Below are 13,668 nucleotides of genomic sequence, written 5' to 3'. Positions count from 1 at the left end.
TTCAGTGTTTTAATTCTCCACCCGCATGAGAAGAATGTCTGAAAAAAAAAAAACAACAGTACCAAAATTGAACAATATATTAGTTTCATGTTGGCATTATGTTAAATAAATATTCCTTATTCAAACTATATGAAAAAGGTTTCCATACAAATTCTATATATATTATTAGCCCTGTATAAGATTCATATAGGATTATTCCATAGATAACATTTTCACTTCTAGACTTCCTGACTTTAAAATCTCTTTTATTTTATTTTATTTATTTTATTTATTATTATTTTATTTATTTATTTATTTATTTAATTTCTTTTTTTTTTTTTTTTTCATTGACTACGAATATAAATCACCGGGACAGACAATATGTCAGTAGGTTTTGATATGTGTTTGAACTTTTAGCTTATTTGTCATTACTAAAGCGTTAAGTTAGAGTTCAAATCTTTACGCATATATATTGGATATTTAATGGTTACGTTTTGCTTATTGATATTATCGTGATTCCTTTTTTATTATAATTTGTAACCCTTCCGACTTCTTACGGAGTGTATTATATTGACTCCACTTGTATCCATAATTTATCTTTATTTTTTTCTATATTTATTTCTATTTATATATGTTTTTATATTTATATTTGATAAAATTAATCGGTTGGCTTGAATATGTGGAAAAAAGAATGTTCTAGCGGCGTTACCGTATAAGGCTACTTGCGGCATCAATTCTATAGATACAAGATATAACTGATAAAGGTATTTAAACCGCGAGAACCGCTATAATCCAGTTTGGATCCAATATCACGAGTTGTAACTCGTAAGACATTGACACTTCCTATTTAATTATCCGTTATTCTACCAAACCGATTGACTCTGGGTGATCAAATATATTATTGGTTTTCTTAATGGAAAGGAATTCACACAACGTGTTAAGGAGATTATTATTGATTTACACCACCCGAGTCACAGATTATTATGTGTTGAATTCCATATTTACTGATTTAGCACTCATAAAATATTCGTAACGCACTCAATTGCGGTGTTTGTTTTTAGTGCTATTAATTCTATATAACGTGTCAAGGAACTATTAACACTAAGAAGTGTTTATTCCCTCTGTCAGACTCGTAATTCTGTTAATAACTCTACGTATATTCTTTCAAGGATTGATTTGGCACAGGATAGGCTCCTAAACTGACGGTGTCTTAGTGTATCCCTTGTTTCATGACACATGTTACAATTAGTTATGTGCTTTTTATATCTGTAAGCATTGTAGGCCAGTAAAAATAGTGATTTGGCTTTCTGTGACATACTATGGAACCCGGGGATGACGGAATGCAACCAGTTTATGACGATTGGTATGAAAGAGATTATTATTACTACCTGGTCGTTAGTCATCTGCTGTGTTTCTTCGGGTTTTCCTCGTCACAGACCTACATATAATATTACATTTGATTACATTATTTTGATACACATACTTTAAATGTACTTTTGCTTTAGGGTTTCTGCTCGAAGTGTTTATTGTTTTTGCCTAGCCACTGACCCTGTTTCCGTTTCGAAGTGTTTATTGTTTGGGTTATGTCTGTTGACTCTTGCTTTGTTCAGTTTGTAACAGTTCTGCGCTCCGACCCAGATATTCAATGCTCGCGATCTCTTGGGTTAAGGAATTTTCTTGTTTAGATACGGTTTTAACAATAGGTACGGATGTTTCTATATCTTTTAGTCTAATTAATGGTTCTTTGCAGTATGGTGCGGGATTGCGGGATAATGCGTCAGCTATGATAATTGCTTTCCCAGGTAGATATCTTATCTTGGCTCCAAAGACCTGAATGATCATTTGTCACCGAGTTCCTTTTGGACTGTGATTAAAGCCTTTGAAAAACTCTGTAAAGGACTCATGTTCAGTAAGGACTTTATCAGGATAGCCATAGATTATGAACTTAAAATGTACTAGTGTTAAAGATACCTAGCCCTTCCTTGCCTATTATTGCATATTTACTTTCAAAGGGCTTTAGTTTACGTGAATAAAAAGCTATAGGGAAGAACTGTTTATCATATTACTGAAGTAGTACCCTCTTACCCCTTGGTCTGAGGCGTCTGTTGCAATAAAAAAAAATTCCTTATTTAAATCAGGGATTTTTAAGTTAGGTAAGCTGCATTATTCCGCTTTTAAGATATCGAACGCCTGTTGATGCTTTTTAGACCATAATCAATCTACGCTCTTCTTCGTAAGATCTGTTAAAGGAGCTGTCATCATTGAAGAGTTACATATTTACATACGATTGTAATACCCACTACAGCGCAAAAGTGCTGTATCCCCCTTTTACGTTAATAGGTACCGGAAAGTTATGAATAGCCGACACCTTACCATGGACTACTTTAAGACCTTGACTAGACACATAAAACCTAGATAAACATGTTCGGATTTTTAAAAACTCACATTTAGATATTTTACTCTGAGATTATTTGTCTTTGTCTCTGTAGCACTAGCTCTACTTTATGTGAATGTACTTCTAAGGTATTAGAAAAGATTACAAGATCATCCATATAGGCATGTAGGGTATCCCCTAAAAATCTCCAAACACTATATTGTAATTGGGGTGCAACGTAAGCCGGAGGCATACGTAAAAATTGATAATGTCCCCTGAGTGTGCTGAAAAAAAAAACGGTGTATGAGGTACAATCACTTAGGTAATGGTATCAGGTAAAAGCCTTTAAGTAAGTCCAAGTTGGTGAAAAAAAAATTTATTCTAACCTAACAGAGATAAGATGTCGTCGGTACATCGCACTGGAAACTATCGGAAGTCGTTTCCTTGTTTAAGCGACAGAAATCTACGCAGATACGCCAAGTCCGATCTTTTATGGCATGACATTTGAGGGAAAAATTATATGGGCTTATTTGATTTCCTAATGACTCCTATTACTAACTTTTTTCAACTTCGTCATTTATCTCTATTTTGAAATTTCATTGAGAGTCTACCCGAAGGTACGTATATAGCTTTATGTTTGTCCTTAGACCGTATTTTGTGTTAAATTACATCCGTTTTTTCCAGAGATCACTCGCCAGTGGAGAAACTTCCTGGTATTCAGGTAAAAGATAAAAAAAATTTCTGCTGAATCACCTCTGCTTGAATGACTTTACGGATATTACTTTAGATAGATTATCAGAGAGATTCATCCACGACTGGTTGGGCGTGATTAAAAATTAGCAACAATAAAAAATGCGATATTTATAACTTCCGTATCCACGATATGTATACTTTTAGGGCTTTGTTCGCGGAAATCGTTATATTTCAGAGTGTCGGGAAGGATTAAAAATTTCATTTCCCAGCAAAGTCTTTTTACACGCACTAAGACCTTCGAGGGTGCATGCTTCTCGAGATTTTTGCGTGCAAAGTACGACTGCGGTTGTGGGAGAATTCTGTTGGGTCATTTGAACAATGTTACGATTTATGAGACAAATGTATAGTTCCTTTATATAAGTTATTATTTGATTAACTGTCATTTTGTTCAAAACGGATTTTAATATGTTTGAAGGTTTATAGGATTTTCCTTTGATAAACACGCCTTATTTTGCAGGATGTAAGATAATATTTGTATACCCCACCCCTAGATGGATCTTACAATTACACTACATACAGATCAAACGTTTTTTATAACTATAGAGGTATCTGTAAACGCTCGCTTATCCGGACTTCTCATTAGGGAAGTTCGAACAACAGACGGTGAGTCCGTAAATACAAGATATTACGTGTATTAAAGAAATAAAACAAGATATTCTAATTTTTACGGCGCGTACAGTTGGGCTTAATCCACCAGTATTTATTATAACTTAATGTATATTAAAATTAAACGAAAACCTGCTCTGATTACTTATACGGTCGTGTGTTTCATAGGAAAAATCCTTTTTAATTCAAAAAGATATTGGTATGAACCAACATCGCTTTTCCCCACTCTGCTAGAGTCGCTTATTGTGTGGAATTTGCTATGCTTTGAACACTTCGGCAGTTTTCGACTGACCTTGACCGCTTGACTAGGTGACACAGTCACCGAGTTTGCTTGTTTGATTCTGAACGGGCTACTGTTTCTATTTCTTTTTGTAATAATTAGGATCCTTCTCTTTATTACCATCGGCAACGTATTGTGTGTTTTTAGCATTATGTTGCTGGTTACGTATAAAGCAATGAATGACGAACTATTAGGAACTGAGCGATTACTAATAAGACAAGTTATCACTACCGCATTCCATATTAACTGTTTGTACTTCATTCTTTGCTAAAATTTGAAATAGTGAGGGATCCTGGTCAGCGCATTTAGCCTGATGAAAGTTTTTTACAGACATGTTATTCCTTGCAATCCAGCCATATTTTTTAAAGTTAAGTTGAGTCATTGAGGTTCGATATTTTATAAAACTCAAAAAACTCAAGGCTAAAACTGCGATCGGGACTTTGCAAAGGAGCATTTATTGTCATGACCCGAAATAGTGTTACTTCTAATTTATATAGATTTGTACGGGTGTTCCACTTGTTTTTTGTGTGCTTTCTAATCACTACGGTGCTTAACGACCCTATCCATGCATCTGTATAAATACAGACGTCCACTGCGTAAACGCATATTCACTGTTTAATATGATTTGTTACGTAAGGGATTAATAATCACCCAAAATGATAAAATTAACATAGTATATGATTATGATATTTCAGTAGAACTTCTGGAAACAGACACTCAAAGATAAAAAAATCGCAGTAGCGAAATCTCAATGATATAGATAATTTCTGTAAAAAGTAAGATTAAGAATGTCTCGTAACTTCAGCCACAGGAATAACGAAATTCTACCTGTAAAGGAAACACTCAAAGTTACTCCAAATGAATAAAAAATTGTACTTAGCTTGCTTTTGTGGGAAGTCACGGTGTTCCGATAACGACACACGGCCTTGGTCCTCCTTCTCTATTTAGCGGACGACCTGGTTTGGCTTCAGTTTCCCCCGTGCGCGTTGTTTCGATGATTCGAGCCCTTGAAAATTCCGATGCTGCAGACGCGTCGGTTTGTTTCTTGCAGTGCCGGAAACGCTCACTAACGATTGTTTTCTTGAATGATTCTAATGAGAGACGAAGCTTCCGTTTGCCGTAGGAAAGGACACGTCGGTTTTGTTTCTTGAAGTTATTCACTAAGACGATGATACCTAAGTTGCTCTTGACGAATCTTGTTGTTTTCTGAAAAGTCGCTCACTAATGATGATACTATGTGCTTGAAGAATCTGCTGCTTCCGTCGTCGTTGACTTCTTATGATACATGATTTATTATTCTGTTTTTCTTCGTAGGACGTTGTAGAGTTCTTCTGGTCCGCTGGCCACCAAATATTAGGTGGCTTGTGCTTGTATGATAAGGCGCCCTATGAGGTAATGTTAGACTAGCGATAATCTATACGCTAAGTCGGTGGTATTGCACTTCCATCTTCAATGGAGTGTCTGGGGTATTGTAGATCACTTACGAAGTCGGTATTATCTTTACGACGATGTGTTAAACTCATGGTTCGGCGAGGTTCTTGTAGAAAACACAAGGTATAAAAATAGTATATTCTTCTGAAGTTTTACATGATGAAGATCAGGTATGATCGTACAAGTCTTTTATGACGATAGCTTGATCGCTTCTGCCAATGATGATGGCTAATCCTATTCCTCTACATGATAAAGCTTAGGTAAAGAGGTACAGGTCTTCTAATGACGATAGCTAACTCTGTTCTGCCCGTCTACCATCTCTGTTACAAGTTATGAAGGAACAGACAGTAGTTCGAACATATGAACATACTATCAGATGACATAGTTTCATACGAACACACAATCGAATGAGACACGCTACAGATCACGTAGGCCGTTTGAATAATAGGTCGGGGTAGTTGTCTCAAGCAGGGAGCTTGGACTGTTTCAAAACAAATGAATGACCACAGATGACGGCATGTCAACTTAGCTTACATACTTATTGTATACGTCATCTTTAGCGTCTCTAGTCTGATCACATTCCTGCAAGCAATCTGGTTGACCTCTTTAGTTTTAGACTTTTATATATATGGACTAACATTCCATATTTTTATTATGTAAACACTTACATTTTTACCACAAGAAATTTGGGAAGTACGCCAGGAGGTGCAAAACCCCCTGCTCATACTCCTCATCAAAAAACAAGGAATGAGGCAATCCCCATCATCAGCCAAGGCCGCGTTCACATCAAATCCACAACCCATAGGCTTCTATGTCTGCGACACGATCTTCGGCTGTAGAATGCTAGATGACCACAGAGCGATGCAGTTGGTGCTTCCAACATCATGAGACGACCGCAGCCGCGCTCCCGATGCCACGACCGCTCTTGTGGCCGCGAACAAGACCCCCATCTGCTCCTACAGCACGAAGTCCCTAAAGATCTCCATCCTGGGGCATAACTACATCTGGTTTTTCATCCTTGCGGACATCGAAGTACCTCTCCTCGGAGTGGATTTCCTGGAGCATCATGGGCTCCTGGTGGACATGGGCCACAAGTGCCTCCTTGACACAGGCGCATGCTGCTGGCCCAGGCATACCCACCATTTGCTCTATCGTGCTCCACCAATACAGTAACCTCCTGCTGGAGTTCCTCAATGTATTCATGCCAGAACTCAGTCAGGTGGCCAGAACCCAAGCCAAGCATGGTGTCTTCCACCACATCACGACCACCGGCCCTCCCACACATGCAAAGTTTTACAGACTCCCGCCAAACTGCATTCAGGACGCAAAATGGGCATCTGCAGGAAGGCTTCAAGACCGTGGGCCTTGCCCCTCCACATGATAAAGAAGTCGGATGGTACCTGTAAGCCCTGCGGAGTCTACCGTCGTCTGAACCTGGCAATGACCCCCAATCACTAGCCCCTACTGAACATGCAGGATCTGACCAGGGCCCTTCACAGAGCAAAGGTCTTCTCTTTTCAAAGATGGACCTCTTAAAATCTTATTTTCAAGTTCCCGTGCATCCTGAGGACATCCACAAGAACGCCATCACCACACCATTCAGGTCCTACGTCATCTCTTACCCTACCTTCGGCCTGAGGAACGCCTGAGCCACCTTTCAACGCCTAATAGACAGCATCTTGGGAGACCTACCCTTCTATGTCTGCTACGTCGACGACGAGATACGCCCCTTGGCCTCAAAGGTGGCAGCCGTAGAGAAGTTCCCAACACCAACAACGATCAAGGTCCTGCAGGAATTCATTGGCATGGTGAACTATTACTGCCTCTTCATTCCAGATGTCACCTGCATCATGTCCCCCCTGACAGAGGTCCTGAAAGAAAAACCGAAGAAGTTGGTGTGGGAAACGGCGCAGCAACAGGCCTTCCATCAGACAAAGACATCCCTCACCAGAGCCATCATCCTTGCCCACCAGAACCCCATTGCGCCCCTATGGCTCACCACCGACACAAGCAACGTTGCCTGCGGAGCCGTCCTGGAGCAGGTGACTCATGGTCTCATCAGCCACTTGCCTTCTTCATCTGGAAGCTGAAGCCCACCGCGACCCACCACAGCACCTTCGACCGCAAGTTATTGGCCATTTACCAGGCTGTGTGCCAGTTCCGATACCTCTTGGAAGGCTTCCCCTTCACCTCCAGGGCAGACCATCAGTTTATGATCCATGCTTTCACCATGATGGGCGATACCTGGTCTGCAAGACAACAACGGCACCTCACAGCCATCGCTGAGTTCAGCCACACCATCCACTATGTCCCCAGCAAGGAGAATCCTGTGGCCAACGACCTATCGAGGATCGAGATAAAAGCTGACCACCTCAGGATTGACTATGAGGACTTTGCCCAGGAACAGGCCACTGACCCAGAAGTGCAAGCCTACCACACAGCCCTCACTGCCCTTGAGTGGGAAGATGTGCCCTTTGGACCTTCCGGCAAGACACTCCTCTGTGACACCAGCACTGCAGGAAGACTGAGTTTGACATGATTCACGGCTCTTACACTCATTGGGCCGTAAAGCGATGCGTCTCCTGACGGAGAAATTCGTGTGGCACAGCATCTGGAAGGACTCGCGGGAATGAGCCAATTTCCCACAACCCAGACAAAGGTTCGGTCTCATCCACATCAACATTGTAGGCACCCAGCCTCCGTCCGATGGCGCAAGATGCCTCCGTCCGATAGCGCCAGATACTCCTGACGGTTATTGATTGGTCCATCAGATGGCCTGAAGCAACCCCAATGACAGAAGCCACTACCTATGCGGAGGCTCTCCTTGCCAGCTGGATCAGCCGTTGCAGAGTGCCAGATGACATCACAACAGGCTGCAGACCTGCCTTCCTGTCTGACTTGTGGGCCACCCTGGCTTGCCTGATGGGGACATCGCACCACAGCACCACCATCTACAACCCTGCAGCCAACAGCATGGTGGAAAGAGTCCACTGCTCCCTTAAGGCCTCTGATGGTGTGCTGTACAAGCGAGAATTGGAAGTTGCAGCTGCCCTGGGTCCTCCTTAGCCTTCGCACCACCCCAGAGGCCAATGGCGAGGCGACCCCAGCAGAGGTCTACAGAGAAAGACTGGTGGTGCCGGGTGAATTCTTCCAGACGAATGCCAACGCAGTGGACATCCTAATCACAAGGCTTCGCGAAATTCACACCCTACCTCAAGACTTTCTCCGACAGGACGAGCCACTTTCAGCCCAAAACCCTATCTTCCTGCAAGCAAATCTTTATCCAGAATGACGCCCACTACCCACCGCTGATGAAACCCTACAGAGGCCCCTACTGCACAGACAAGGCCTACCTCATCCTCATACATGGTGGCGAGGATTAGGTCGTTGTCAATAGGCTGAAGCCCGCTATCCTCATGAGCGAGGACGACACCTAAGAGGAAACCAGCGAACATCCCAGGATGCCCCTGGAAAACAGAGTGCCTCCCAAGTTTCCAGAACCACCCAAATGAAGTTGCAGCCACTCACAGACGACAGTTGAACCCCTCAGGACCTGTTCCAGGGGAGGAATCCTGTCGCCGAGCCATCCAGAGGACTCTTAGGTCAAGAGTCCCCAAGACAGCTGGTCTCACGGACTTGGGGCCATCTCCGCCCTCCAGCACGCTGTCGCGATTAGACATCCTGACTATTTTTGTCCTCCAATTATTATTTTATAATTACTGTCCTGGGGGGGTTCTCACAAACACCAAAATAATACACAAGGAAGGCAACTACAATCGTTTATTGATATCAGAAGCAGTCAGCATCGCAATGCAACGCCCCAATCTTAACATCCAACGTGAGGCAGACCGATCCTTGCCCTCATGTAGGAGGCAGCCCTTCAACCGCATGGAACAAAACCACCACACGCGGACAGGAGCGCAACACTGACATTCAGTGAATTAAACATATATGTAATTAATATATATTTCTGTATAATGTGTATATAATAACTTACTTTCAACTTTTTATATAATTTCTGTTGTTAACATATTTATTTATTTGTCTTATTTTATGTTTCACTATAGTCTTTTGTAAATACTTAAAACTAGGTATCTGGCAATTGTACTACCTTTCCGTCCTCATGACGTCACAAAATGCATGTAGGCGGGGGGGAGTATTTGTAAGGACAACGCTTTTTCCTGTATATTTTGTATGTAATCATCGTAGCCGCATTGTTCCTTATACCAACCTGTAGAGCATTCTCTGGCCTTGCTGCCAATGTATAATTCACATATATTCAATGTTTGTAGCCTATATTATCTGTATACGTATGTCCTTGAGAAAACACAAATCGGCTTGCTATTACCCAGTTTTCTCTCTCTCACTGGTTGGGTACTACTACATATCCGTGCGCACACAGTACTTATAAACCTTCCATACCTGTAATAAAGAGTACTGCTTTACCTGCTTCTTTGTCTAGTCCTCACACTATGATCAGCATGATTAAAAAAAATCGAAGTATAAGCAAGCATAGCCCTTCCATTACCTAGTGCAAGAAAAATATTTCTAGGGAGCCAGATTTCAGCAGGTTCACATGTGACAATGTTTTCTATATAACTTTTCTTGTTGAATAAACTTATTATAATTTGAGAGCCATGTGTGTTCATGCGCTGGCCATTTAAACAATATATATTCACTTAAGAAATAATTTCATATTTATTTGAAGAACTGGTCTAAGATTCTCTTAGATATCTATAAGCCTCCCACAGTATTTTGTGGAGTGTATTCTATAAGAAACAGACCCAAGTGGAATAATTTTCAGGTTCTTTTAATCTGTGCTTGGCAATTCACGCCAAATTTTGGCTGATAGAGGTAGGTGATAGGAAGGAAGTGTAGGTGGTACCATGTGTAGCTCCACCTATCGACACCTCCGTTTCTACTCTCACTTGCTATCTTCACTCCACAGCTCTCATTTATCAAAATAAGAGTTATTGTTAGAACATGGCACAGTTTAATTCCTAACCTCCCTCAGAGTTATTGCTTAGTGATTTACAAAGTGCAATTAATTCCTAAATTTTCCCTGCATCCATTCATATAGAAGAATATATTACGACATAGGCTTGCCTTACAACCCAGATGAAGCCTTTTCATCTCATTATGACAACTTTCTAGCCTACAGCGAGTTCTATACAGGTGCGAATTACGCTTCTTATCCAATTGTTATTTGAACCAAAATTGCATCATTGCAAACCACTGTCCCGCAAGTCATAATTTTACGCTGCATCTTGGGGGAGTGAATCTAATTACTGCTTCAATTAGGGAACACAATAATACCAGGTCCTCTATATTATCCATTTGAATTATTACAAACTTCTTAACAGACTGGTACTTCTTAATGAAGATGCACATATGAGCGCTTAATAAGTTATTCAATTCTTTACGAGCCCAACCTCTGACCCACATGTTACCGCTGTGTCCGTGGGCATTGTGCATAATTGTTCTTTAGGAACAAACATTAACCTCTGCACTACATAAAGCCATCCCCACTCGTTCCCATGTAACCAACCATTCTTCAGAATAACCAGCCGTTCTTTGAACAAGCGACTTGTTCTTCGGTAGCTCCTCCACGTAAATGACATAAATGTTACCTCTGTGTTGGTGTGTCCCCATTTATTGTTTTTATGAACTGCTACTTGTGTAACCTTTGTACAGGGGCACCTTTCACAGTATTCATTGTCACTTGCCTGAATTACCTCCATAAGTATGCTGCCTAATGTTTTCACACCTCAGTAGAATACTTAGTGTCACCAGTCTACCCTATTTTATTCATGAATATGGATGGAGCACCAAAAGGTCCTAGATTTGCTGATTATTCGTAAAGTACATGTATAACCGTCAATAAACATAACATTTATATATATATATATATATAATATATATATACTATATATATATATATATATACAGGCAGTCCCCGGCTTATGACGTTCCGAGGTTACAACGCTTTTCAATTATATTTATCAGAAATTATTTCAAGGTTTACGACGCATGTTCCAGGGTTAAGCCGCCTACACCGCTGATCTGGCAGAAGAAATATGACTCCAAAAATGCAAAATTATCAATATTTGAAGTTTTTTAATGAAAAAATGCAATAAGAATGCAGTTTACATAGTTTTTAATGCGCCCAAAACATTAAAAGTAAGGTTTTCTTAGGATTTTTGGCGATGTTTCCAGCTTATGACGATTTTCGGCTTCCAACGCATCTCAAGAACGGAAACCCCGTCGTAACCCAGGGACTACCTGTATATATAAATCACCATCAAAATTATTTTATCATTAGTTTTAATTGAAAAACATGCAATATAGTTGAAGATCTTTATGCAACCTGACATGGTCCTGAGACATAAAGAACTCTTCCTTCTACTTCCCATAAATAAATAACTCTATTACCCATCCTCAGCTCATTGTCTTTCTCATCAGAAATCGCATAGGACATCAAGGTGGATTCTTCCCTGAACCGCTTCAGGCGAATCCTATAGCAGACGGTGAAGTCCTTGAGCTCTGGGAAAGGTGTCAGCAGCCTGGCAAAGCTGGTGTTGGTAGGGACACCCTCCTCTTGAAGCATTAATACCCGTACCTCTCCCAGGTTGAAATCGGGCACTCCTTCAGTAGGACCTGATATTGTGCTAGGGGTGGCTTCATCATCTGAAAACAAGTCAGATTGCTATTATTATAATGATACTATTATACTCAATAGTGAACATCAACAACAATGACAATAAAAAATAAAAACTAAAAACAATTAAAAATAAACGAAGTAAATATCTAATCAGCGATAATAAAAAAAATAAAAAAAGGAGATGACGTCGATCTACAGTCATGCTCGAATCTGATTCTTTTTGTAACGTCCAAAATTTTAGACTCAACATAACTTTGCCAAGTAGCATTAGACTTTTTTGTTATTTTGTTTTTCATTTCCAATGTTATGCATGTCGACGAGTTTGCGAATTCAAAGCTAGCACTATTTTCCTTGTGGTTATATAAATATGATCCCTTTTCTGCATTGGTAATCCCTTTTCTGCATTGGTATAATTCGTAACCTGTGTGATTTGACATGAATTTAAATTTATCTTAACATTGTCTAGCTTAAAGCATGGTGTGATAAAAGTTAGTGGTGTCATCAATGACAGCGCACTTATCATGCTCCTCTGGTTGTTCAATGGAACTACCTCTGCAGCATTATAACAGTAGGCCTGAGACAGTGGTCCCCCGTATTTGCGGGGGATGTGTACTAGACCCCCTGCGAATGTTTAGAATCCGCGAATAGTTGGAACCCCTGTAAAAACGTTGAAAACTGCCTATTTTGGTAGATAAAACTCAAGTCCATGCCACTAAAAATTTGTATACCCTTTTTATAATAGTTTTATCACAAAAAGTTCATTTTATGATGAAATTGATTAAAACAACCAGGAATTTCTGGATATTTCTCATAGAAAAATACCGCAAATAGGCGAATTTCCCGCGAATAATGGGTAGATATGGTCCAGAGAGAAATCCGCGGATTCGTGAGTGTGAATCCGGAGAACGCGAATATGGGGGCCCACTGTAAGCTCAACAATCATACATTTTCAAAACAGGAATATGAATTATAACAAGTTTTCTTTGAATGCTAAAGTTTTACGCTGTGTTCAAGCTGCCTGTATGTTGCAAAATCATTTATAGACCTAAGAAAATAATCTAAGCTTTCTGAGATGTAATCGCTGTAACTAACCTGTTTATTTGTAGAGATTACGTTATTTGACGAACAAAAGATGAAAATAAATTTAATTATATGGAGGAGATGGATAGTAATCAAAATATCTATTAGTATAAATATCAATGCCTATGGAACACTTTTTTTTTAACTAGCTTAAAATATTATTTTCTTAAGTCCTCCTGCTTGATATTGGTGAATAATTTACACATTCATAAGGTAGCTTCATGTGCAAGAATGTGTATATAATTTCATATGGTGTCTGGCTAAAAATTGTTGACATGGAAATGTGAATGTTAAGTGTGATGTATTTTTAGTAAATGATTCACGTTGTGGCGCCCCTCTAATGGTTGTGTCACATACACTCTGCTAACCTGCGGATATTGGTGGATGCATTCTAGATACAGTAATACTTTCGTATTTACTTATTAACATTTCTCAGCGTTGAGGTGTAAAAACAATCAAATAAGACTAATTCAAATTTTGTGGTTGCATTGGAAGCAATGTTAA

At 40.0% G+C, this 13,668-nt stretch overlaps 1 protein-coding gene across 8 annotated transcripts in view; it reads right to left on the bottom strand.

The window, feature by feature from the left end:
- LOC135220010 (uncharacterized) overlaps window positions 1-13,668 on the bottom strand; it is a 397,255-nt gene that overhangs the window by 143,156 nt on the left and 240,431 nt on the right. For 7 of the 8 annotated variants that reach the window (XM_064257303.1, XM_064257300.1, XM_064257301.1 and 4 more), the window contains one exon: window positions 11,856-12,110. The exons of the other annotated variant lie outside the window; for it this stretch is intronic. In XM_064257303.1, the coding sequence (XP_064113373.1) occupies window positions 11,856-12,030 (175 nt within the window). In that variant the 5' untranslated portion in view covers window positions 12,031-12,110. The remainder of the gene's footprint in view (window positions 1-11,855; window positions 12,111-13,668) is intronic. 8 annotated transcript variants of the gene reach the window in all.

This window comes from Macrobrachium nipponense, chromosome 1 (assembly GCF_015104395.2).
Source record: "Macrobrachium nipponense isolate FS-2020 chromosome 1, ASM1510439v2, whole genome shotgun sequence".
NCBI lineage: Eukaryota > Metazoa > Arthropoda > Malacostraca > Decapoda > Palaemonidae > Macrobrachium > Macrobrachium nipponense.
Note: the sequence above shows the minus strand (reverse complement) of the source record. Positions and strands in the feature narration are given on the sequence as shown.